The following is a 26953-nucleotide window of genomic DNA, read 5'->3' on the forward strand; positions in this document are numbered from 1 at the left end:
AACCACATCCTTGAATCCCAAAGCAATAGTAAATCCTAAAAAAAAACCCCACCAATTCCAGTGATAACAGGGATCCTATAGAGGTGGGAAAATTTTTGGGATTACTTTGGGTCACTTTTGGGGTTGCTCTAGGTCATTTCAGGGTTACTACAGGTCAAAAATTAAGTTTTGGGGTTACTTGAGGTCAGTTTGGGATTATTAAAGGTCAAAAATTAAACTTTGGGGTTATTAAAGGTCATTTGGGTTATTAAGAGTTCAAATTCACTCTCTCCTGAAAAATTTGGGGTTATTTTAGGTCAGTTTGGGGTTATTTGAGGTCAGCAGTTAAGATTTGGGGTTCCTGTAGGTGCTCCCCATCACACAGGACCAGCGCTTACGAAGGATTACAACACTTTTTATTCCCACGCAGCCGTTTCACAGAGTACAAACACGAGACAAGACACCAACACAGACAGCCCCCCCACACCCACCAGCACCCCAAGGCTGCTCCCCACTCTCACCAGGCACCCCAATGCTGCCCTGTGACTGCAGACCCCAACCCTGCTCTGACCCTCAGCCCTTGCACACCACACAAACACGGCAGGGAATTTCATCCCTCCTTCCTCTGCCCACCACAAAGCACCTCTTTCCAATTCTTGGCACCAGCTTGGCACCACCACAGCACAATGCCAAGATTTGCAGACCCTCGTGGATGAGTTTGGCTCTCTGAACCAAACCTCAGCACCACCTCTGCTCCAGAGAGTCAGAGGGTGACACGGTCCCAAGGTGTCACAGCATCCAGAGATGGCAATGCACTGCTCTGGCCATGACCTGTGCCCCAGCACCTACCTCTGGTTGAGTCTGTGAGCTCCCAAAACCCTGCTGGCAGCTCCCAAGGACAGTGGAGACCTGCAGTGAGGGGACAGCACGTGCTCCATCCCATCCCACACTACCAACAGTGGTGTGACCCACCTACAGTGCACGCCACAAGGGACAGCCTGGGGAAAAGCTGCAAAACCCCATTCTTGAGTCCACACCAATGATGGAAAGCTGTTAAAAAACCCCAAACCCCAGCCCCACATCGCTGCTGGCAAACATCCTGCTCAGTCTTGCTGCTGTTGCCGCTGTGCTGGCTGCAAGTCACCGTCACATCCAGGTCTGCATCCAACCTGTCTCCAGCTCACATCCCTTTGCCTCCTCGCAGCATGGCCGGGTTGGCAGCAGCGTGGCCATGGCAGGGGGGGCTGTCTCCTACCCTACAAAGACTCAGGCTGGCGCGAGAACAGTTTTTGGCTGGGCGGCGTGGCCGCGCCTACGAGGTCAGGTGCTGCTGAGCTGAGCGCAGCCACAGCCACAGCTGGGCCACCACCAGGAGGGTCACTCGGGCACGGTGCTCCCCTGAAGAGCTGGAGGCTGCCAACACAACAAGACCCACGTGAGCTGGGGTTCTCCACTCAAACCATGCCAGGCTGGTGCCCACCCAAATGCCCGACCTCATTGCTGGGCTCCCAGACTCTGCCAACGGCATTTACAGTAAATTCATGATTATAAGCTGCACGTTACAATACAGGATGTGGTCAAAGGTATCTGTTCTATCACCATCTGTTGAGGGTGGGGACAGTGATCCTGATCTCTGTGGGAGATATTCTGCTAATGGGCCATCCATTGAAACCAGGCAGGGCAGTGTTCTTTATCTTTTCACAACCCATCCTTCCCCCAGCCAGTCATTTTCTGCTCATGGCCATTGAGTCCCACTGTGGCACTGATAAAATTACTGCATCCCATTGGGAGTTGCTCCAGCCAGGGGGAAGAGCCCAGCATTTCTTACCAAGATAAAAACAGAGGTTTTGGGACACTAAGGGAGCCCCTTTCTCCACTGGACTCCAGAGGAAAACCGGATTTCTCCACATCACCACTGGAGCTCCAGAGGGAAACTGCACCTTGTACAGGAGCACTGCTCCAACTGAGCCACATCTGTCACTGCAGGAGGATGCAGCCACCATGGAATGGGACTGCTGCCAACACCCTGCCTGACGGGTGTCAGGCTGTACTCTGACTGTGTCAGGGTTTGGGGTTTGTTTCTTTGTAGTGCTGTATTTCTATTTTAATTTCCCTAGTAAAGAACTGTTATTCCTAATTCCCATATCTTTGCTGAGAGCCCCTTGATTTCAAAATTACAATAATTTGGAGGGAGGGGGTTTACATTCTCCATTTCAAAGAGAAGCTCCTGTCTTTCTCAGCAGACACAGCCCCTTGGTTTGGGGGTGGCAGTCCCCTTCTGTGCCCACCCTGACCCCAGTACTTGCCCCTGCAGCTCTTGCCGTCCCCTTGCAGTGTCCCTGTCACACAGCTGCACAAAGGCCCGTCCGCCTGGCTCGTGCAGATCTGCTCACAGCCTCCGTTGTCCTCGCACCAGTCTGAGCCTGGACACGACAGCAAAGGGGAACACCTGAGCCATGCTCCCACACCCCAAGCCCCTGGTCCTTGGCTGCCAGACAAACCCCCAGCCTCCCCTGGGGTCCCACACTCACGCTTCCTCCTGATAGGTCCCACTGAGAGGATCTGCTCCTTGGACTCCTCGGCGAAGGCGCTGGCCATCCTCGTGTGCTGAGGGCAGTTCTGTTTGGGGATAAACACCACCTCTGTCACCCTCAGCCTCTGCCCAGTCCCCCTCTGTGCCCCTCCAGCTGTCCCAGCTCCCAAAGGGACCTTGCAACCAGGCTCAGAGAGCACAGGTCCCTGCCCACATGGCAGAGCCTAGAGGGACAGACAACCCTCCCATCTCACACCTCTGGTCACCTCTGATGCCACATGAGCAGGGCTCACTGCACTCTGGAAGAGCCCTTCAAATCCAGCATCCCTTCCCTCTGCAGTCGCCCCACTCACGATTTTGCAGGAGTATTTCTCGGAGTCGCAGAGGGAGACGGCGCAGTGCAGGTGAACCTCGTCATAGTCCCCGATGAACTTGAAGACGGTGACGTGGAAGCGACAGGTCAGGGACACCCCGTTCTCCTCTATGCCAATGGTGTTGTCCTTCATGTTCTGGCACCTGTGCAAAGCACTGATGCTCAGCACCACCCTCCTGTGACTGGGACCCTCCCTGGGGTCCCTGTCCCCATAAGGGTCATCACCCCAGGTTCCACAGTGGGGGGCTTAGACCCTGCCATGGCTTGTCTGGACAAGGGTATCATGCCCTGCCTCTGTCACCTCTCTCTGGTGTTTCCATATCCGTATACCCCTGCCCTGCACTTATGTGTTGTCCACAGCATCACTGACACAAGCAGAGTGCTTGTCTCTGTCACACACAGGGCTTCTGGCTGTATCTACACCAAGCAGATCAACTCCTGCTCCAACAACACTGCTCCTCACCCTTCCCAGATTTTGCTCAACCATTTCATTGGCCAAAGGGTCCTTGTCCCAGCTGATGCCACCACCCTTTCAGCACCAACAGACACCATGAAAACCAGCAGGGCTCGTGGTGGCTCACCCTCCCTCGATGATGAAGTAGCGCAGTTTGTCGTTGCTGTCCCGCGAGGGGGTGGCGTAGCACTTGTTCAGCATCAGGATCAAGTGGTTGGAGTCGGCCCCCACCACAAAGACCCCCACGTAGAGCACGTCCCGGGTGGTGAGCACCACCTCGCCCTGCCGGTACGGGTGCTTGTAGGACGAGTTCTTGTACAGGGCCATCTTGGTGGTGAAGCTCCCTTCCTGCGTCGGCACCGTCAGGTTAATCACGCTAATGATGACAAGAAAACACTGGCTCAGTTGGTGGAACGATTTTGAACCCCAAATTGCTGCCTTGCTTCAGAACCAGCACTGCCTCACCCCTCTGTGTGACAGGCCCTGCTCCTACCTGAGCATCGGGCGCACAACTGAATCCAGGGAGATCTTGATGTCCAGCTCATAGGCACAGGAAAACTCCACGTTGATGGTCCTGTCGCGGGTGATGATGTTGCCCGTGTTGTTGGCACTCTCGATCCACACCGTGTTCTTGTACACTATGTGAGTGCTGTTGGACTGCAGAGGCAACACAGGGCACTGCTTCATTCCAGCTGTCCCCACTTCCCTGCTCCTCATGAGCACCTCTAAATGGGCTGCATGGCAAGGGACCTGCTGCCCCTCCACCTCTGGCCAGAAAGGGTATGGAATGGTGGGCTTGGAATTGCATCCTAACTCTACAAAACCTTCCTGTGTTCTCCTTGACCCCCAGCCCATTAAAGCACCTCCTGAGCATCGCTTGCCATCACTGTCCCACACCCCCAGCCCTGTGTGCCCCATGTCCCAGCTCACCTGCACCAAGTTGCCACAGTTGCCTTTGGTGTTGTTGATCTGGAAGGAGATGAAGTCCTCCCCTTCGATGCCGGGGCAGTGGCGGTCGTTGACCCGCACACCCTCACGCTCAAAGCCCAGCTGGAACAGCTTGCACTTGGAAATGGACACCTCCATTTGTGCAGCCTTGCAGGTCACCTCCGCATCAATGATGTCATGGGTGGCTGGAGGAGACGACACAACTTTAGATCACCACAAATGGCTCCTTGGAGCTTCTTTCCACCACCAGAATTTGGCTGGGATCATCTCCTGTGGTGTGCCCTGCCCATCCTACATCCCTGCTGCTCAAAGTGCTCCCAAGCCAGAGATGTCCATTAAAGCTGTTCCCTACTCTCTGCTCCCCTCCTGAACTGTACATGGTCAGGGAAACCCACCTTGGCAGAGGTCAAAGCGCTCAGCCCGTCCCTTCCCAAAGTCCCTGTGGCATAATGGCCCAACGTGGAGCTCGGCACTGACCCCACAGCCAGGAGCAGAGGACTCACTGTTCCCATAGGGCCAGGAGCAGAGGACTCACTGTTCCCATAGGGCGGGGGCTCGATGCAGCCGCACAGCTCCCCACCGTTGTCCAGTTCGCAGGTGCGGTTGGGGCAGTCGGCGCCCACGCAGGGATCTTCCACCACTCCTGCTAAACAGCACAAGACACAGCACAGACACAACCTTTACCCTCAGACCGTGGGGCAGCCACCTCTAGCCCTTCTCAGCCTGAGCAGCCCCAGTTCTCTTACAGCAATTCTCCTTCTCGATCCAGTCGGTGCCCAGGATGCCGAAGGTGCGGCAGGCTTCTCCGTAGGCGGCCAGCGAGCCGCACAGCTGCACCTTCTTGTGGTTGTAGCAGCCATCCAGAAAGCAGGACTCATAAAAGGGCAGAGGGTCCAGGAGGCCATAGCAGGGCTGGAAGAAGCCTTTCATGTCGGTCAGCTTCAGGCAGTAGCTGTCACTCTGCAGCTCCTGGATCTGGACGTTGTCGCAGGAGGCGGCGTATTGCGAGTACTGCAGCTCGTTGCAGCTGTGGGCACCGGACACGTCGTGGGGGCTCCTTTCACGGCCAGCCCTGCTCCCCTTCCCGCTCCCAGCTGGTGGGAAAGGGCTGTGTGTCCACTCACCTCTTCTGCATGCCGTTGGTTTTCCAGCTCTGGGCCAGCACCACGCTGCTGACGGCCGGCTTGCCCCGCAGCGTGGCGTAGTCGTCGGTGCGGTCGCCGTTGAAGTTGCCGCAGAGGCCGCACACCTTGTTCTGCAGCCGCTCCCCGAGGGTGACTTTGATGACGTTGAAGCCGTTGTAGCGGATCTGGATGTCGGGGCTGGAGTCGATGACCAGGAAGCCCTCCTGGCTGAAGATCTTGGTGGACAGCCCCGTGACGAAGGGGATGCTCACGAGGCTTCCGTTCACCTGGCGCGAGAGAAGGACACGGAGCTGATGTCCCTGCCCATATTCTCTGCCTATGAATGTAGGCGTGAAGCACTTATAAATGATTCCACCACTGCTGCCCACTACCCCAGCTGTGCAAACATTAAGTGTAGTCTGGGGTCCTTGTGGAGACCATTGTGCAGCCTGGCCTGGTGTCCACTATCCCCTCCCAGCCCCACTCTGGAGGGGCTGGACACCCCAACAAGACCTCACCTGTTGACCATGAGCCGTGTGTCTCGTGATATTTTGCAGATAGCATGTTTTCAAAGAGGTATTGCCCTCTTTGACCAATGAATCTTTTCTACTTTGTTTTTTGCAACCTTCCTTATATAAATGCCATGGCTTTTCAATACAATTACTCCATCTTTCTGCTTAGAAGAAAAGTCGTGTTGCTGTGTCCTTTCACCACTTCCCATCCTTACAGCAACACTCACCTTGACAGTGTTCCTGTCACTGATGAGGATCTGCTCCTCGTTGATGTAGAAGTACACAGGGGAGATGATGGTGAGGTTGGGCGAGGACCACTTGTCAAAGTTGATGATGAGCTGGAAGGAGAAGTCGGGCAGCTTCTGGCAGATGGTGGAGAGGACGAAGGCGCAGTTGGCGGGGAAGCGGAGGAAGGCGCCGTCGAAGGTGCGGAACACGCCGCCGCCGGCCGCCAGGCAGAAGGAGCTGCGGGTGCTGAAGCAGCCGCGGACGCCGTTGCGCAGCCCGCACTCCTCGTCCGACTTGCAGTGCCGCGGGTCGCACTGGATCAGGTTGCGCCGAAAGCAGCGGCACCGCCGGGTGCAGTCCCCGCTCCAGAACAGCTGCTTGGGCTGGAAGTGTCAGCAAAATTAATGCACAAGCACCTGAGGTTCATGTCCAAAAAGGAGACTGGAGTCCTTTTTGCTTTACTCTAATAAAGGGAGAGGCCATGGGTCATCCCCTGGGATCTCTCAGATTTTTTTTATCCTGTTTTCCTGGCTGCACTTCTCTTTCTCCTTCCCCATTGGCTGAGGTACTTGAGAGGTACAGACTTCCCAGAACACCTGATACCTGAGATTCCCCTCTCTTTTAATTTTTAATTTTTAGAGAATTCATAGATTTTTCCCCATTGCTTCTTTTATCTTTCAATATCCAATTTCGTTTATCAGCAAACCTAAAGTTTGTTTGTAAAGGCAAACATCTTTTTTCCATTTATCGATCAGTGGAATCCATCCAATTGTTTCTTTTATCTACAAGCAGATCCACAGCTTGTTTGTAAAGACAAATCCAACATTCCTCTCAAGAGGGACCCATCACCAGCTGCCCCACCAGCCTCTGAGGATGGCAGGGACAAGGTTTACACCCCTCTGTCTCACAACAAGCAAGAGCAGGAAAGAAGGGCAGAGGAAAGGGTGCAAAAAACACGCTGGCAGCTTGCACCCACCTTGCAACATCTCTGCTACCCACACCCAGGTTTGCACTGCCACCACAACTTCCCTCACCTCTTGTGCACACACAAAGCCACAGTGCCTAATGCCCCCTTGGCCTCTTCCTCACATTCTGCCAGCCACCAGGAAATGACAGTACCCCAATACTGGCTCCTCATGGAGCAAAGGCACCTTACACAGAGCAGTTTCACTGGCACAAAATACAACCTGCTATGATATGACCACTCTGCTGCACTCTGCTGCTTCAAACTCCTCAGTGACATCTAGTAGCTACTAAAAAGCAAATTTCATGTGAAACACTAAATCTGTGATGTGTGAATTCCTAGCACAACATGATCATACAATACTGGCCTTTGGCACTCATCAAAGAGTCTTCCCAGTCACCATCCTTCTCTCCATCCCACCTCCACCAGCTCCCTCCTGTGCTTGACATCCAGGTCACCTTCACCCAATGACTGCATGATGTTTTTTTGGATAGAAAGACTCCCTGTGCAGCACACCGAGGAAGGACATCCCTCTCCTCTCTAGCCCTGCTACCAGTCCATCCTGACTGGCATCCCCACTCAAACTCTGCCCAGAAATATCATCCAGAGGAGGGGAGCAGGCCCCAAGAGCTGCGTACCTCGTAGTATTTGCCATCAGAGTAGCAGCCACAGTTGTGGGGCAGGATGCAGCTCTTGCCATTGAGGACATAGCCAGGGTCACACTGGCAGCCCTCCACGCAGTAGTGGCTGCAGTCGCTCTTCAGCCGGATGGCAGCACATCGGGGCTGGCACAGGGACACACAGCTCTCGTAGTGGCTGTTGGGGGGACAGCTGACAGCTGAGCAGGGGACAGAACAGACACAGATTAGCTCCATGGGCCCAACCAGCCTGGCTCCCCACCAGGGACTGATTCCGACCTGTCATGCATGGTGCCAGCCTGTGGCCTCACCACCCCGTGAGAGCAGGGCCCCTGAGCCATGAGCTTGCTTGTTAGAAGGGAAAAACGACACAAATTTAATTTTCAGTCTCGTTAGCAAAGACAATTACTTCCCATCTGATTTGCCAGACAGATTGGCTGCCAGGGATGCGTGCAGTGCCCATCCTCAGGAGCCTGATTGAACAGCACATCGTCATCTTATTGACAAGGGGCTGCAGCTTCATTAGAGCAAACACACACTGCTGGAATTGAGGCTGACTGATACAATCCCTGCTTAACAGTGGGGGATGGCTGATGCCTTCTGAGCTTGAGGTTTTCCATTTTCCATCCCTGTCCCTTCTGACCTTGAGACTTCTCCTTTTCCATCCCTGCTCCTGTTGTACCATATGCACTTTGTGACAGCTCCAAGAGAATACAGTGTCCCAGGCTTCACCCACCTCACCCAGCAAGCATGGCAGGGATTGCCTGCCAGGCCATTGGCCTCCCCCTCCCCTGCACCCCAGGAAAAGAAGGACCTGGAGGCAGGGTGGCACTTACAGCACGAGGTGAAGTTCCTCCAGCCAGTGATGGCGATGCCCTGAGTCTGGCACGTGCTGGCGTAGTTCTGCAGCCAGCTGCAGGCTGTCTGCATGGCCCCCCCATCCACACAGGTGTCAAACAGGCAGTTCTTGTAGAAGAAGCCGGGGTTGATCTTGCTGTGGCACTTGGCAAAGACACCGCTTTGGCTGGGGATGAGGCTGCAGAGCTGCTGGGGTTTCCAGAATCCTTCCACCTTGCCGCAGGCCGGGCAGCGGTCCCCGCAGCCCACGCGGCAGAACGCGTCCCGCTTGGCCCAGCTCTGCACAAAGTCACTGATGCTGCTGGCCGGGGTCCCCCCCGCCGCCACCAGGTCATCCTCGGGGTTGCCGTTGTAGCGGCCACAGAGGCCGTAGGTGAGGTTCTGGAAGCCCCTTGGGATGGTGACAGACAGGAAGGTCTTCCAGTCGTACACCACCTTCAGCCCAAAGTCGGTCTCCACCACGATGTGGAAACCGAAGGCGAAGATGTTCACTTTGCCCTGGCCCAGCTTCAGGGGCAGGTAGAGACGCTCGTTGTTGATCTGCAGGGAGGAAACAGGGCACATTTTGAGGGGACACAAATGAGGGTGGCTCAGCATGCCCAGAGAAAGGTCCCTGCTGACCTTACCTCTACACAGGCAGCCAAAACAGAAATCCTCTCCAAAAGCTGTGCCTGGCAACCCCAAGCATTCTGACCCCCAGAAAACCTTGCAAGCCATAAAGCTCCATGCCTAGGGTTTTCTCCACAGTCTGGGAGTCACACCTGCAGAAATAACCCCAACCTCCATGGCCCTGCACTCACCAGCACAGTGTATTTGTAGGCACGGTGGATGACAATGTTGTAATTAAAGACTTCCACCACGACCTGCTTCACCCACAGGGCCAGGGAGGTGTCCCTGTCCTCGTTCTTGGCCGTGACAGTGAATGTGGGGAACGTGTCCGAGCGCTCCACCCTGGGCCGGGAGATGGTGGTGCACAGCACCAGCTCACAGCTGCTCTGGAAGTCGAAGGAGTAGCCATCGAAGGTCAGGTAGTGCCCGTAGCCCGAGATGATGCAGGAGGCGTCGGTGCGGACATGGCAGTAGTAGAGGCCGTTCTCCTCCAGGCAATACTCATCATCCTTGCAGGACACGTTCTCGCAGTACACGCTGTTGTCCGAGCCGTTGCAGTAGCACAGGAAGTGGCAGGAGATGTCCATCCAGAAGGTCTGGTTGGTGGCCAGCTGCCGGCCCTCGAAGTTGCAGCCGCACTCGCGGCGCGGGATGCAGCGGGTGCCGCGCAGGGCGAAGCCCTCGTCGCACTGGCAGCCCTCCGAGCAGGTGTCCCTGCACACGGGGCCCGAGGCCAGGCTCTCGCAGGTCTCCACACAGCTCATGCACTCCTCAAAGTGGCTGTTCTCCGGGCAGGAGAGAGCTGCAGGGTTGGCAAACACACAGCCTGAGCCCCCGGCTCCGACAGTACGGGGTGAGGAATGGGCAGAAGGCGGGTGGTGACGGATTCAGGGGAAAAGGGGAAAGCAGGATTTGTGGCCACTGGTTCATCCTTTTGCAGCCCTTTCTCCCCTCAGCCATCACCCCCCTCACATCTCAAACCTGTCCTGCCGTGTACCAAATATCTCCTGTTATTTCCCAAACAAACACCTCCCCAAAACCTCTGAGGAACAAACAGGCACAGCCTTCCCACCATCTACTTCCACACTCGGGATTTTTCACATTTTCTTTTGGATTATGAATGTTCTCCCATCCACTGCAAGTTTACAGCGACAGCTAAAAACCAGTGTTATTCAAATTATCCTCTGGTGGTGGCGTACAACACCGCCAGACACCATCTGCAGCTCCAGAACGCTCCTACAGCACACCATAAAACTTTTGCTGCCTCCTGAAATGCCACCCTGGAACCACTTCCTGGGAAATCTGTCTCTGCTGGCACCAGAAACTACTGCCTGCAATTCCAGCATCCCACACAAAAAGCTGCTCTGCCTCTGCACGCCCACAAATCCCCAGCAAAAAGACTCTGCCTGGGTTTGGTGGCTTCCAAACCCTCTTCTCCCCACCCTGGGTGATGAAGAGCTTGGGTGGACTCACGGCAGAAGCTGTGGCTCCTCCACTGGCCGATGTCCACGTCGGCGTTCTTGCAGGCGCTGGCGTAGCGTGCCACCGAGTCACACAGCTCCGACACGTTGCCCCCGCTCTGGCACAGGCGGAAAAGACACGTCCTGTAGTAGGCTGAGACGTTGACCACGCTGTGGCACTCCAGGAAGGAGCTGTTGGTGGGGTCGTTGATGATGCCGCAGCTGGAGCGGCTCCTGTAGGACTTGAGCAGCTCCGAGTCGTTGTTGCAAGCCATGAGCAGGTCCCCGCACTCGCCGTTGCAGATCTCATCGAAGGTGGTCCAGCTGTCCAGGAAGAGCTCCAGGTTGTCCGTGAACTTGCCCTTGGGCAGGGAGAACTCGTCGGTGGCGTTGTCGTTGAAGAGGCCGCAGAGGCCCCCGGTGCAGTTGAAGTAGGAGGTGGAGAGGCGGATCTCCACGAGGCCGGAGCTGTAGTAGCTGATGGCCAGGAGCCCCTCAGACTCCATCACAGTGCTGTTGTCAGTCTGGTAGATTTCCAGGCGCCCAGAGGGGTGGAAATAGGGCAGCTCCACGTCATAACCGTTCACCTACCAGGAGCAAGGCGGAGAGGCTTCAGGGAGGGTGATGTGGCTTTGCCCAAACACTCCCTGACCCAGACCCACCCTCCAGGGCCCAGAGCCTCCTCTGAGTGAGGGCATACAGCTGAACCTTTGGGTTTTGCCCCACAAAAAGCAATTTTTCTTCCAGGAAAAAAGCTAGTTGCAGGAGAAGGGAGAGGCAGAAAAGTAAACAGAAGGAGCAGTACTGTGGCAACAACTTGACAAGCACCCAAAGGGCCTCCTCATGATGGTTCAAGTGTCCCTGTGTGTCCACAACCACAGACCCATAAGCCCTTCTCCACTGGATCACACCACAAGCCATCACTCTCCCGGGCAGCACCTTTACCTTAATGTCTGCCAGCCTGGTGCCTCCAATCTTCACCTCTTGGCCAGCAGCCTGGACCCGCACGACGCGCGGCCCGTTGGGAGCCGAGCCGGCCTTCTTCTGGTTGATGTCCACCTCAATGAAGTCTGCCCTCTCTGGGCAGGTCTTGAGCAGCGTGTAGGACTGTTCCAGCGGGTAGGGGAAGGTGATGCCATCAAAAGTCTGCAGCACCTGGTCCTGCCCCACCAAACACACGGTCTCGCGCTTTGGGTAGCAGCCGCGGTAGCCGTTCTCGATGGTGCAGATCTCTCCCTCGGGGCAGGAGGTGTTGAAGCACCCGGCCTCCCCGCCAGGCTCGCAGTGGCACTGCACGGTGCAGTCTGGCGATGCCCAGAAGGACTCCCCGACGGGGTAGTAGCGGCCGTTCACGTCGCAGCCGCAGCCCTGCACGGGGACGCAGCGGTCGGCGCTGAGGACGTGGCCCTCGGGGCACTCGCAGCTCTCGCTGCAGGGGGACGTGCAGGCCAGCGGGGCTGTGAGGTCTGAGCAGGTGGCAGGGCAGCTGCTGGCACACACCGAGTACTGGCTGAGCTCCGGGCACTGCACGGCCGCCGCTGTGGGCGCAGAGGGGTGACAAACAGAAGGGACATGTCACACACAGCTCAGGGTCAGCTGCCACAGCAGAGACAACACAGAGCGACCCGTGAACCCCTCAGCGGTAGGATTGGCCCCTCCATTTCCCACACAGACCTCCCTGGCCAGTTCTGGGCTTCTCCAAAATAGCCCCAGAGCCACTGAGCCACCCACAGCTATTTAAGACCACAAGGATGGTGGACTGACCAACCAGTCCCCATTCCAGTCCAGCCTCCAACTCTTCTCATGGCAGCTGATGATCTTCAGAGCAATGTGGAGCTCCCACCTCACACCTGCCTTGTGCCACACTTCTGCTGGACCAAGGGTGTGATGCCATGGAGAGGAGGGACCAATCTGTTCTCTCCCACCTCCCTCCACTTCAGGCAATTCCCTCCCTTGGATTTTCCTCCCCCTCCTCTCACTGAGCACACAGGCAAACCCCTGGCATTGCTCCTCTCCTCCCAAACACTCACCGCATCCCGTCTGGCTCCGCCACTCTCCCACCGAGATGCCCAGGGCCTGGCACACGGCAGCATAGGCCTGGATGGCCTGGCACAGCCCGGTGCCATTGTCCTTGGCGCTGCAGAGGTCGTAGACACAGCTGTGGATGAAGGCAGTGGGATCCACGACAGAGCCACACTCCCAGAGGGGCCCCCCGCTCTTGTTGATGAAGCCGCAGTACTCGGGGCTGAAGTACAGAGCCTCGGTGGCGGGGTCGCAGAGGCTGCAGTTCTCCAGGCAGCCCGTGGAGCACCTGCGCTCGGGGTGTGGCACCTGCCAGCTCTCGCCCAGCTCCGGCCCGGACGTGGCCGCCCTCCCGTCCGAGCGCAGGACGTCGTCCTCGGGGTCTTTGTTGTAATTGCCGCACAGCCCGCACGTGGCGTTGATGTAGGAGCCCGGCACGGACACGGAGGCGTAGTGCTGTCCGTCATAGGTCACCAGCAGGCCAAAGTCAGTCTCCAGGGCAGTGGACAGGCCGCTTTGGTAGACCTTGATTGCACCCAGTTCCAAGGAGATGGGCAGGGACACCACCAGGTCGTCCACCTGTGGGGACAACACCCAGCAGCTGAGCCAGTGCATGGAACAGCAGAGCCCTCATGCTGGGACACAGACAGGACTGTGGGCTCTTGGGGTAGGGACACACACACAGGGACAGTCACAGACAAGCCACAGGCACTTTGTGTCACCCATGCCCATTCCCCCCAGAAGTGCCACCCCACACTCTCCAGGCTGCCAGCACAGTGCTGCTGCCCCCTCAGAGGAGCTGACCCGGTAAATTCTCCCCTTCCAGCAGAGCTCTTACCTTCGCCTTCCCAAAGCCGCCCTTGGGGAGAACAATCTTGTGCGAGTAGACCTCCACAAAAATATCCCTCAGCCAGGAGACGGAGGAGCCGCCTCGGTTCTCATTCTTGGCCTCCACGTTGAAGTAGGGCAGCTGGGAGCCTGGCCAGCACTGCCTGGCGAGGAGGTAGGAGCAGGAACCCTGGAAGTGAAAGAGGAAGCCGTCGAAGGTGTGGTAATGTGGATCTCCGAACACCACGCAGGTGCTGCTCTCCACCGGCACGCACTGGAAGAATTTTCTCTTCGTCTCACACGCCTCGAAGGGGCCACAGGCCATGTCCTGGCAGAGGATCTCATTGTTGAAGTCCAGGCAGCGGCACTTGGTGGTGCAGTTGGCGTCATCCCAAAAGATCTCCCCTTGGCGGAGAAACTGTCCTAGAAAGACAGAAAGGGAAAAACCCACGCTACATCACTTCTTGAAACAGAAACACGCTCTGAGTGCACCCTTGGGGGGTGTGCTGGTCCTGTGATGGAGACCACCACCACTGTGTCCTGCTGCTGGGCTTCTCCTGTGATGGAGACCACCATCACTGTGTCCTGCTGCTGGGCTTCTCCTGTGATGGAGACCACCATCACTGTGTCCTGCTGCTGGGCTTCTCCTGTGATGGAGACCACCATCACCATGTCCTGCTGCTGGGCTTCTCCTGTGATGGAGACCACCACCACCATGTCCTGCTGCTGGGCTTTTCCTGTGATGGAGACCACCATCACCATGTCCTGCTGCTGGGCTTCTCCTGTGATGGAGACCACCACCACCATGTCCTGCTGCTGGGCTTCTCAGCTGCTTTGTTTGTGCAAACTCCCAGCAAGAGCCGCTCAGCAAATCCCAAGCTTCGATTCTAACGTGTGGTGCATCCTCGTCGAGTCCTACCCATGCCACCAGTCCCTGGAGTGCTGCAAGTGCTGTCACATGCAGGTTGGAAAACTTGAAGGTTATTCCACTCATTTTGGACACCCACCACTCTGGTTGTTCAGTACTGCAGAGCACAAAAGGCATTCGTGCTGTTTTCCCAATGGAAAAGCCCCATTTGGAGGCAGTTTCCAGCTTTGCTGTCATTTCCACGGTTCCCCTGTTCACATAACTCTGCTGGTCAAAAAGCCACTCTGTCATCAGCAGCCCCAGGAACAATTTACTCCCATTCAGGAAGAGCTCGTAGCAGTTACAGCACCAAAGAGCTGTTGATAAGCAACTTCCACCCCACACGGGAGCGCCGGCAGAGCGCTGAGTGATCGCACAGCCCCAGACGGAGCAGACGTGTTCCACCAGCAGAGAGGGAGCGGCTGTGGCTGGTGAGAGACAGGAGAGGCAGGGAGAAGGCTGGGGAACAAGGGTGGCAAGTCCCCGTGAGAGCTCCTCTCCCCTCCATCTGGCCATTTTTCACACTCCTCCGGCGCGTGGCTTCTGCCGTGCGCTGCCTGAGTTTACCTCTCCTAAACTTTTTGTTCTCTTCCCTGCCTCCTACCAAAAAAAAAAAAGCCATTTTCTGCTTCCCCGCAACAAATGTCTCCTCTTGGCAAGGCTCACGCTGCAACCATCCTGGTGTGGGGAATTTGGGAAAGGGGTGTCACTCAGGTCCAACACCTCCTCTCGTGGAGGGCAATCAGCCATTCACCGTGAGATTTTAATCCAGTGGAGGGATGTACTCTCACTCCTCTTGTCACACACAGAGCTCAGTCCAATTTCCAGGTTCTCTGCAAAGTCCAGCCTTTCTTCCTGGGGTCAGCAGCTGGAAAATGCTGGAACAGCTGGACCCAAAACTTTGCTGGTGCTGCAAGAGCCTTGGAATCTCGTGGACCTTCAGTAGTCCTAAGTTAGGGCATGAAGAAGCCACATGTCTCCAGTGTCTGTCAGCAAATGACAATCCTCTCTTGCTGGAAAGACTCCTGGAGCACAGTGGATGCTCCTGACAGTTTTATTTGTCAAATGGAAATGCAATAATCTTTCAGCAGCAGAGTCCCTGTGCAGTCAGAGTGTGCATCGAATAATCCCTTTATGGCCGGCACTGCCAGTGACAGGCACAGACTCTGTCACTGCTGCAGACACATGGCATTTGTCCTGCCTGCAAAACCTGCTGTTCCTCCTGCACAAACAAGGGAAATGGCACCAAAGTTCAGCTTCACTAATTTATGGGTAGGAGGAAATTGCTGTCCCCAGGTCTTTCCTGTTGCCACCAATTACGGCAGGAACTCGGAGATGTGCAAGGACTGAGCCCTGTGTTGTGTTCCTGTCCCTGCAGCTGCAGGGATGCCCTGGTAAAGCACAGAGCATACAGAACCCCAACAGCATCACCTTTTGTTACCCTGCACCCCAAAATCTGGGGACAAGCAATGCCATTTGTCCCTTACCTCTCAGGCTGCAGCCGTTGGCCGGGTCTATTTCTCTGCCATCTATTTTGAAAGCCCAGCGCCCAGGGACATTTACGTTGGTTGTTTCCTCAATATTGACAATGTCTGGGGTTCTGGAGCCTGGGATGCTGAAAAAGTTGGTGAGATTTCCACCATTGAAGCCAGCCTAAACCAGAGAGAGAGCAAATTCCATCACCCTTCTTGACAACGGGAAAGTGATGCTGCATTTCCTCACTCCTCTCTTCCCCCTGAGTGCATCTTCTTTAGTTTTAACAGCTCTTTCTGGAGATTTCTGTTTTCAGGTAGTAATAATTTCTGTTTTCAGGTAGTCTGGATGTGAATGAAAAGCTAAACGGGCACTACAAGCATCAGGGATGTGTATTCACAGATTTATGTTTGTATGTACATATAGATCTAAGGCTGTGTGAATTGAGTGGCCAAAATAAAGTGGGGGAGCAATGTAGGGAGAGATGAAGTGAGGAAGCAATATGGGGATGCAGGATTCCTGCAATCCTTATGCAGGAATGTCCCCTTCCCCAGGCTGAGGGACAGGCTGTGGCACTGCTGCCACTACCAAATACTGGAGTGCTCATCCCATCGTGCCCAGAATTTCAGTGCAAGGCCATTTCCAGTGGCCTGAGCAAGCATGGACACTTTGGAAAATCCATCCAAGAGCTCAGCAGGGATGGGGATAGAGGAGCAGGAGCCTCACCTGTGCCATCACCCCGCCGAGCCCAGTGAGGGGGTCCCCTCCGCTGGCCGTGCCCGTGGTCCAGCTGATCTCGTGGTAGTTGAACAAAGCAAAGGATGAGACCCCGTCTGTGATCAGCACAGCCTGGAACGTGTTTACCTGTGGAAAGCCACGGGCACATTCCCAGCTGATTGTGCTCTTCTCCTGCCCTTCTGCCACACTGATGTGTGAGCCTCACAGTGAAGAGCAGAAGTGGAATGAGACCCAAAATATGTTTGTTCTTGCTGCCACAGCTCCAGCAGCTCCCATTCCTGCTCCTTCCTCCACCTGGGAGCATGTGAAGACCATCCCTGATCCAAGGGAGCACCAATAGATGGCAGCATGAGAATAAGCTCACAGGGAAGGAGCAGTGGGCAGGATTTGGGTGGCTGTGATCTGTTGTTATCTCCCATTACCCTGTCTTAGCTTTATTCCTGCATTATCTTTCCTGGTTCCCTTCCACATTCATATCCTACAGCTGCTGAGGTGGATTACATCCAAGCCAGCCATGTATATCCTGCACTTTGCTGGCTGCCAAATCCCCTCCCTACCTGCTAAATCCTCTGCTCGTGTACCTCCTTCCACTTGAAATGACTCTGCATTTCCAGCCCCACAGACCCCAGGCACATTCCAGCCAGGATCCAGGTGGGAAGAGCCCATCTTCCCTTTCAGGGCAGTGCAGAAAGACAGAAGCAGCTCCTTCCCTTGAGACATCCCCTGTATCCCTGCAGATCCAGCAGCAGAGCTCATCCCTGGGAACTCAGTCAGTCACTTCTATCAGCTCCCTGCATTTTCCTGCCCTTCCCACCCCTGCCTGGGACCATGCCATGAGAACAGTTCCTCCTGCCTCTGAGCAAGCAGGATTTTAGCAGGGCTCAAAGTGTGGGCTGCCTCTCTTTTGGTTACTCCAGATCAACACTTCGAGCCTGGCTACCTGGGCACTGCACACTGGGGAGGAAACTGCAGCCCCAGAACCAATTCCCAGGGGATTGGGAAAGCCATGGATCAAACTGGAAAGCATCAGGGGCTTCCTGAGCACTGCAAGCTGGTGGCTGCTGGAGGGAGGGGAGGGCTGGGGGGGCATTTTCCATCCCCTTGGAGCAAACCCCCTGCTCTGAGGATGCCTCAGAGGGGAGCCCAGGGCTGCTCTGCTGCCTGCAAGCCAAGGAAACGAGGCCCCTGCCAGGAGAGCTCTCCAGCACAGAGGCAAAGCAGCTCTGGGAGCTGTCAGGAGGGAGAGAGAGGTGTGGGCAGAGCTGCCTCAGCAGCTGCAAATGGCACAGTTCACACCAGGGCAGGCAGCTAAAGCAGAGCCGCTTCCACTCCTCATCCTCTCCCTGGGATTCTTCCTCCTGCTCGTGGTTTCCTCTTGCTCACCTTTGCCAAGTCTCTGCCGTGCTGGGAGATCACAAACACATCACACATAAAGGCAGTGCCACTTGGAGAAGGCCACAGCAGCTTTTCCATGCAGCAACAAACCCTGCTGTGCTCAGGAGCCTCTGGGAGGGTGGCAGGAGGTGACTCTCACACCTGGCTCTCCTCATGCAGAACACTTCCATCAACCCCCAAAATTCCCCTCTTTGCATCTCCTGATCGTGGACCACCCCCACTGTCCAACCAGGCCCTCAGAAAATGAACCCATTTTTTCAGGTGACATCTCCAGGCAGCAACTGCAGCGTCCCTGAGGCCACATTCCCAAATTTCCTGCAGTTTTTCTGCATTGCGATGAAATTCCTGCTTAAGTTGCATGGTGCTGTTCCTTGTGCCAACCCCGAGCCCTGGCTGCTGCTGAGCAGGAAGGCTGCTCCAGAGCAAAATAAATTGCATTGTGTTGCAAATGTAATTCTTCAGGCAATACATGAATCTCTATATTGCTTGCTGTCTGCAAATATATATATATATATGAATATATACATGTGGGGTTTTTTTCTGCAAGTGCTGCCAGGACTGGCAAAAAATATGCATCAAATCTCAGAGCTTCTCTAACAAATGGAAAAGAGCTGAACTGTTTATCAGAGCCAACTCCTCGAGACAGGAGAAGCTGGGATTTGGCACTCACAGCACATAGCTAATCCTGAACAATCCACACAATAGCTGGGATCCTTCACTTGCTATTCAAGAATGGGTTGGATGAGGCTTGGGGCAGCCTGGTCTAGAGGAAGGGTCCCTGCCCTTGGTGATCTTTTCCATCCCAAACCACTCTGATTCTATCCTCACCCCAAGCTCCAGCACAGGCCCTCCCAGCAGTCCAGCAGGGACCTCCCGACATCAGCTGCAGTCACAGCTCACAAATTCACCAGATATTTAAAGCTGTCCATGCCCTGACAAACATCCCCCTGCCATCCCCCTCCTGTGAGATTCAGCTCACACATTTATGGCCATGTGACATGGCCAAGTCATTACTGTGACTCTGAGCAGCGTGATCAGTCTCCCATGCAGGCAGGGAGCTGCCATCAGAAACATCTGAATTTGTATGCAAGAAATGCATTGTGATCAAGCCAAAAAGTCCTAATTGGTGTCAGAGCCTTGCTTAGATCCTACAAACACTGAGGAGGAGATGATTTCCCTGGAGATCTTAAAGCAGAGAGAGAGGCTCCTGCAGGCTCCCAGGGGAGAGAATGAAAGGACTGTGGTGCTCCTCTGCCCAGAAGGGAACTGGGGTGTTGGGGAGGATGAATCAGGAAAACCTTATAAATGTGATTGTCCAGCAAAGGATTTTGGGAATATGGAAACCATAAGCAAGATAAAAATGATAGTAGTTTTAAACTGTGTGCCTGAGAGCAGCAATGTGGATGTCTGAAGGCTCCTTCCTTTGTTTGGATAATGCCAGATGCCACAAATACCAAAGAGCCAGCAGAGACCCTCTCCAGGCATGACAGGAAGGGTCTGAGATAAGGTTTAGAGATAAGAAAGCAGTACAACATGGTAATATAGTGATTTCTATAGGCTGCATGCAAATGTTAGAGAATCTGTATCTTATATTAGATTGGTTAGTGGAAATTAGAATATTCAACATAGAGGATGATTTATTGTATTGTAACGGGAAAGTTGCTCTCTTTATTCTCTCGCTTTATTCTCTCTCTTAGCTTTTTATTCTTTATTCTTTCTTACCTTGTCCTTTCACTCAGAACTCCTACCACCCCACACTCTCCTGCTGCCCTGGCAGCTCCAAGCAGAGCCCTCTTTACCCACGCTCTATACAATAAACTGCAAATATAAATATACTGCAAACTCCAAGACCTGCCTGTAGAGATCACTCCATTTGTCCTGACCATCCTGCCCATCACCCCCATAGATATTCCCACCCTGGAGAGCAGAGCACAAAGTGTCTGACCCAATTTCACACACAGATGATGGGACAAGACGTAACGCGCCCACCAGCAGCCACTCACCGGCGTCGTGCTGCTGCCCCCGTAGAAGGTCACCTCCTCCCAGGTGACAATGAAGAGCCAGCGGGCCGAGAAGGAGGCCATGTCCCTGAAGTGCCTGCGGATGTCCCTGGAGGCCCTGAGCAGCAGCTCTGGCTCCGTGCTCTCCCTGTAGAAGATCTCCCCGCGGATGCCGTTGTGCACGTCCGCCCAGAAGGGCGCCACGAAGGCGCGGCCGTCGGTCAGCGGGAAAGCCTCGGGTGTGAACTGGCTCACCAGGGCGTTGAAGGAGATCACACCGTTGTTGTTGACCTGCGTGGAGACCCCCACTCTGCCTGAGCCAAGGTGGTTTTGTAGAATAAACCAGCACAGAGCTTTGTCAGGGTAAATTTGGGAGTAAACGCCCGGTGCTCCCATTGGGTTTTCAGTCTAGAGTAGGTTTGAATAGTTCTAAGAAAAAGGGGAAAGAACAGTCCAGGGAACTTCTTTGTCTCAGGAAAAACTAATTAAAATCAGAAGAGCTCTTTCTCTCCTGCTGTCCACTGCCGACAGCATGGTCTGTGTGAAGAATGCAGGGGAGCAAGTGCCGTCTCTGATAACAAACTTTGCACTTTTCTCTTTCTTTTACTCCTGGAACCAGTCTTAAAGTTGCAGAACTCATTATTTAAACTAACAGAACAGTCAATTTGGGGATACAAGCGTCATGATGTCAATTTAAGACAGGAAATGTGGGGAAAGAGGATTTGGGTTTATACACAGGCAGAGGGTGACAGCCCAACCATTGGGCACAGATTCAGCTTCATCCTCCCCATGGTGGCCAAGAGCTGGGGCAGGCAGCCCCAAAAGCAGCACAAACCCCTGAAAAGTCTTCAAAATAGGGTTCTACAGGAGAGGCACCCATCAGAGCAGGATGGCACCCAAATCTGGTGAGACACTGCCTTGGGCTCCTGGGATTGCTCAGGTTTTGGAGAGCAGCTCTGCAGCACTGGATGCGAGTGATGGAAAAAACTGCCTCTGGCTTTGTCATCTCTGACAGATCCTGGGGCTCCCCAAGAACAGGGAGGTGCCACCTCAGCCTCCCCAGAGTTTGCTGAAGATGCTCCCCAAAACAACATTTTTGGAAAGAATGGAAAACAAAAGGCATTGCTGCCCTGGATGCTGGAATCCCCCAGCACACAAGGGTTTGGAATGGGGCTCTGCTTCCCCAGTGCTGCTGTGCACCAACACAAACTGGAGAATGGATGAGTGTTTGCCTCTCTTCTGATCCCACAGAGACCACAAAACCTGGGCTGTGGCACAGTCAGTCTGACTTAGGCTCTGTCTAAGGTTTAGGTGAGCTCAGGGGACCCCTCTCAGCCCAGCCCTGGTGTCCCCTTAGCCAGGTTTTTGCTGTGCCATCCCCTGGGAGTAGCAGCAGCCTGTCCTTGTCTGGGGGCTCCACAAAACTGCTGCCCCTTTTCTCCCCTGCAGGTCCTGCATGTTCTTGTTTCTTGTCATGGAGCTGGAATAATGTCCCTTGTGTCAAGCCCTTCGCTTTGCTGTGCCATTTAATCACCCACAAAGAAAATTTATTGCCTGTTAGATTCTTTTCCTATGAACATTATCCCATTAAATATACCTTTGACTTTCTTAATCATAAAACCTATCAGTTCATGAAATCTAAGAACTTGTCAGGTAGCTGCTAATAAATCTTCCAATTCCTGATGACAGGCAGAGCGTGTTTAAAACGCAGCCAATAATGGCAAGGAAAAGGATGAAGGGAAGATCTGCTTTCTCCACTTACATAAATGCTTCTGTATGGGGCTCCAAAAAAGATGAATGGCACAGAGATCTTGATTTCAGGTGAGCTCCCATCATCGACTTTGGGGGTTTTGGTGTCATTCTGCCAGAAGGGATACAGGTTTGCCATGGTGTGAGCTGGAAGGAGAGGGAGAAGGGCAGTGTCAGGACAGTCCTGATTGCAGAGAGGGAACAGAAAACAGCACCAAACCCCAGCCTGAGCAGCCAAAGGGTGCTCAGAGCCAGGGCAGAGCTGCTGGATGTGGGACAGGCTCAGGAGGAAAAGCCTCATCCAGGTTAGTCAGGGCACAGCAGAGACCCCAAGGTGCAGCACAGCTGCTCCTCACTGGGACTGGGACCCAGCCAAACCCCTCAGTCCTGGCTCCACACAAACACAACAGATCCCTGCCCTGCTGCAGGATGTGGCTGTTCCACACTGTGAGGTGCTCAGGGCAGCAGGCAGCACCAATTCCAGCCCCCAAGAATGTTCCTGGCACTGCCCACCTTCCTCCTCCTCCTCCTCCTCCTCCTCCTCCTCCTCCTCCTCCTCCTGCCTGCCAGGGCTCCTGCTGGAGGGGTCACCACAGCTCTGACACTTCCCAGCAAAATTAAGTTTCCTGCTAAAAGGCACTGCCAGTGAGCATCATCATCTCTCCCCAAAGTACTTCAGAAGATGGTTTTGACACATTTCAGCCTGCTGCTTTTTTAACCAGCCTAAAATCCATCAGCTTGAGGCACAAGAAGGCACTTCTGCCCCCAGGGCACACATCCCTTCTTGTCCCAGCCAGATTTCTGCTGTCATTCCATGTCCTGTTCCTCCAGCCAGCTCCTCACAGAGCAAACAGGGATTTTTCTGGGTTTGCCTCCCCCTTCTCCCCTTTCTGATGTAGGAAAGCCTCAAGACATTCAATCTGGAATGCCAGAGCCCCCAGGTCTGGAACAATCCTGGCTCTGTTCACCTGGATTCAGGACATGCTTTCATGTCCTGGGCCCTGCCCTGAGCTCCAGCCAAGGCCAGGCTGCTCTGAGCTCCCAGGGACAGGGAAGGGACACTGCTGCTGCTCAGCCCTGAGGATGCTCCATGCTGGGAGGAGCAGAGTCACTGACTGACCCTTCACAGGCTCCAAATTTCCCTGGGAAAAGGAGATAAGGGGAGATCTGGCCTAACCCTCTGGCATGCTGATTTCCTAAGACACCTGTGTGCCCTTTTGGACATAAGGGAGGTGGCATTGATGGTGTCCAAGCCACAGCCCCATTTCCACAATCATATCCAAAGGGCCACAGCAAAATTCTTCCTGCCAGGCAGTAAAATAAATCATTTCACAGCTGTTACACACCTGATGAGTTATCACAGCCAAGGCACAGCTACAAGGACTTTATTCCTTTTTTAAACAGAAGCTCAGCACACATTCCTCAATTTTTCTTCTTCTTTTTCTACCAGTGCCACACAACCATACCTGCTCAGCAGCCCTAACACAGAAATTTCCCAAACTCCTGCTCCCTCTGGAATGCTCCAGGTGCACACACAGCCATATAAATTATAAACACAAGTACCCCTTAGGATTTTCAGTCCTTCCCTCCCCATGAGGAACACTCAGTTCACCCAGGTTGTTGTTTTTGCTCCAGCCAAGGAGCTGGGGGTGTTTCCCAGCCCTCTGGGGGTGTTTCCCAAGCCCTCTGCTGTAATTTCTCAAACCCTCTGGGGTCATTTTCCAAGCCCTCTGGGGTCTCTAGGCACAGCCCAGCTGGGGAATGTTTTCCTGTGGGAATTACTCACCTCTCTGCCGTGCTGTTATCACCAAAAGGGCCACCCAGGCTCCCAGAAATGATCTCTTGTTCATCCTACAGGAAGGAGACAAAACACATCACTGAGGGGTTCCTGAACTGCCTGAGTGCTGCTCACTCGTGGAGGTTCCAGAGCTGCAGGTTCCTCACCTGCCAGGGAGCCCTGAAATGCCTGTCCCATGGATTGGTGTGAGGAGAATTCCCTGGTGGTAACAGGGAAAGGAAAGGCTTCCTTCACTGCCAAAGAAGCCCAGAAACAACAGGAATAGCTGAGTTCATGTTTGGAAGCTGTGAACAGCCACAGCTCTCTCTGGGCTCGTTATTCTCCTGAGCACTCAGGAACAATTCCTGATCCACCCAGTGCAGGGATGGGCACTCCTGGCTGATCCCAGGGGGAGCTCTCATGGTCCAGGGGCTCCAGTTCCAGCTAATCCTCTGCCCTGGCTGCCACAGCCATCACTCAGGGCTTGGATCAGCATGGAAGGAGCACAAACACTTCCACAGCTGGGCAGCTCCTTGTGCAGGAATCAATGAGAGACAGAGAGAGCACAGATACAAAATGAAAGAGAAATCCTGTGCCAGCTGTAATTCCTTCTGTGCCTAATGCAATTTGTTACTCATTATTAATCCAATAGAAAATATTGCTAAAGCACCTGCTTTGATTTCTCCACCTGTCTATTGCTCTTGTTCCACACGGGCACGGCTCAGGGAGAGCTCCCAGCAAGGTCTGGAGTTCTCCCAGAGTGTTGGGAAGGGATGTGGGAGCTTCCCACACCAAATGTGTGCATTATGTACAGTCCAGGTGACAGCAGCAGTCTCCCCACCTTCCCAGCCTTAAAAACCTCCCCAAAAAACCCAGCGGCTCTCTGTGCTCTCCCCATGGATCTGTGCTTGTGGAAAATGTGGATCAGCACATCCAACTCCTAATGACACAGAGCACAGGATTACAGGGGGAAATCCCATCTTTTATCCCACATCATTCCCTCCTGACCCCCATTACTCAGAAAGTTTGGAACACAGTGGAAGGGAAGTTCTTTGCTCGCATCAATGCAAGCCCACTCTCCACAGGGAAAAGTTCATTCCACGAAGGGGAAGTTTGAGCACATTCCCTGTCTTGGAAAGGTGAAAGGAGAGTGACAGAATTTTGTATAGATTGTAAATCTGAGTCTCATTAGCAGAGAGTGACCAGTGGGGACTGTGGCAGTGCAAGGACAAGAGCAAAACAGGACAGACAGCAAAGAACACGCTATTGAACACATCCCATCCAAAACTACAATTTTTTAGGCATGGAAAAAAAAATAAAAAATCACCAACCTGTTTCATAGGCTAGAGGAGCAATCAGGTCTGAAATTTTAGACCAGTCTTGGTAGAGCAGAGCAAAATCCTATGTCAATGGAGAATGCATGCCCGTCCTCCCGTGCCAATCACTGCTGGTGACTGAAACGATGCCTCAGTCCTTTGCTCTCCCAACTGAAAACTCTGTTTTCCTCAACGCTCTTCCAGGGCTGGAGCAGTGTTGAGTTGCAATCACAACTGTTGCTCCTCTGTTGGTAACCAGCAGGCTAATCTGGAGATCAGATTCTGGCCTGGAGAGGGAGAGAAGCCTCTTTCTTCCCCAAAGCTCACCCCCTCCAGGTGGATTCAGATGGAAATGCCACCGAGACAGAGCTGGGCTCGCAGCTCTGCTGCTCAGGGAACAGAAAACCCAACCCTCAGAAGAACTGAGCCCCTTCCTCCTTTGTGTAAAGGGGGAAAAAAAAAGCCCATCTATATAAAGTTACAGGATTAGCATTAAACAGTGCTAGGCTCAAAGTGCTGTTCAAAGGCGCTGCCCTGAGCTTTCAGTGGAGTTGCTTTGCCATCCAAGTCCTGCTTCTACAGGTGGAAAAGGAAAAACTCACCCAGTGCAGCCCAGAGCTTTCCTGGCTGTTCCCATTTCCACCCTCTCTGGGGGTTGGTGCTTGTGGGGACTCACTGGGGGATTGCTGTGACTGTAATTATCATTTCCACTTGTACAGCTGCAGTTTCCACAGGGATTTCTTCTGGGCTGCCCACAGCTCTACATTTGAGTCCAGTCTGTACCCCAAAAAAGATTTCAACTGCTGTGGGTTGGTTCATTCCCATGTTGGGTGAGGGAGAGCTGGAACAGCAGCAGAGCCACGTTAGAATTGGTTTTTCAGCCTGCAGCAAGGCTCAGGTCAGACAGGCACTGCTCCAACCCAGCTGTGAGAAAACAGCCCGAGCTTGGCTGATTCTCCCTTCTGTCATTTTGGGTGGGGGCCTTTTATTCCCTATTTTCCCTGCTAGGAGGCCTTAATTCCTCCTGTCCTCCCCACCCTTTGTCAGGAACAGAGAGGAGACAGGAATGCCAGCAGCCCAACAAGAAGCCCAGACTATTTTCCCTGGGTGCTCCTGGCAGTGTGTTCAGTAAGTTCCCCCCAAAAGCTGTCTCTTACCTCAGCAATCTCTTTTAGCACATCAGGGCACCAGGCAGCTCGCTGCCTCCACAGCAAATCCCAGAATTTGCTTTCCCTCCATCCTCCAAGCATGGCCTTGCTAGCAGGAATCTTTCATTTTTTAATTTATTTTTACCCTTTTCTAAGCCAACAGCTATTTTAGGAGGGCAGGGGGATATCAGCACTGACTGATATTCCAGGGGCAGATTACTTCCAGCCTGCACCCCGGCTCTTCCCTTCTCTCCCATACATTTTAAACACAACCAGCTCCAGGAAAATCAATTGACTCTCCTCATTCTGTTTTGTAACACAGAAAACTGGTGAAAATCGGTTTCCCTCTGCTCCTTTGTCAGTTTAATATTCTGGTGCTGTTTGTCCTGAGCAAGTGAACACTGATGAAGTTTGATTAGGTCTCAGTGTCTCTTTGGGGAAGACTTTGTCTTCCAGCCTCTCTTCTTTTGGCAGGGGATGTTCCCATCATGCAGTGCTGAACACATCAGAGCTGAACAACAAAACACTTCTTCATTTTTTTTTTTCTTAATTCTTCTAGCAGGAAACTTCATCCCATGCCTTACCTCAAGGAAAAACAAGCATTCAAAGATGCCCCAAGGGTTTCTGTGGCTGCTCGACCTTGGCACAGCACCACAGGCAGTGCCTTGTCTTGTTCCCATCTCAAGGACCTGGCACAGCCCATGGAAGATGCCCTGGCAATGGATTTGCCAGGAGCTGTTTCCCATCCAGAGAAGCATCTCTGTCCTCATTTGGTGCAGGCCATGAGGGTGAAATTTGTTTTAACCTCAAGGCCAGTCTCTCTGAGAGTGAGCTCGAGTTTTATTCCTCACCTGGAAGTGGGGATGAGTCCCAGTCATGGGGAAATACAGTCCAGAAGAGGAACAAATCTTCCAGCTCTG

The 26953-nt window shown here is 53.9% G+C and overlaps 1 protein-coding gene across 1 annotated transcript; it reads right to left on the reverse strand.

Annotated features, from left to right (window-relative positions):
- Nucleotides 1-499: 499 nt before the first annotated feature.
- On the reverse strand, nucleotides 500-25145 carry TECTA (tectorin alpha). The gene is made up of 24 exons (XM_033081735.1): nucleotides 24901-25145; nucleotides 23579-23643; nucleotides 21806-21939; nucleotides 20047-20334; nucleotides 16637-16774; nucleotides 15925-16090; nucleotides 13541-13953; nucleotides 12711-13281; nucleotides 11626-12218; nucleotides 10694-11267; nucleotides 9412-10022; nucleotides 8590-9151; nucleotides 7754-7953; nucleotides 6151-6534; nucleotides 5412-5698; nucleotides 5034-5314; nucleotides 4823-4933; nucleotides 4270-4472; nucleotides 3833-3996; nucleotides 3467-3715; nucleotides 2866-3028; nucleotides 2511-2598; nucleotides 2286-2402; nucleotides 500-1392 (listed from the first exon to the last, which is right to left on the reverse strand). The coding sequence occupies exons 2-24, from the start codon at nucleotides 23640-23642 to the stop codon at nucleotides 1292-1294; spliced, it is 6462 nt and encodes a 2153-aa protein (XP_032937626.1). The 5' UTR covers nucleotide 23643; nucleotides 24901-25145; the 3' UTR covers nucleotides 500-1291.
- Nucleotides 25146-26953: the final 1808 nt, after the last annotated feature.

This window comes from Catharus ustulatus, chromosome 28 (assembly GCF_009819885.2).
Source record: "Catharus ustulatus isolate bCatUst1 chromosome 28, bCatUst1.pri.v2, whole genome shotgun sequence".
In the NCBI taxonomy this organism is placed as follows: Eukaryota; Metazoa; Chordata; class Aves; order Passeriformes; family Turdidae; genus Catharus; species Catharus ustulatus.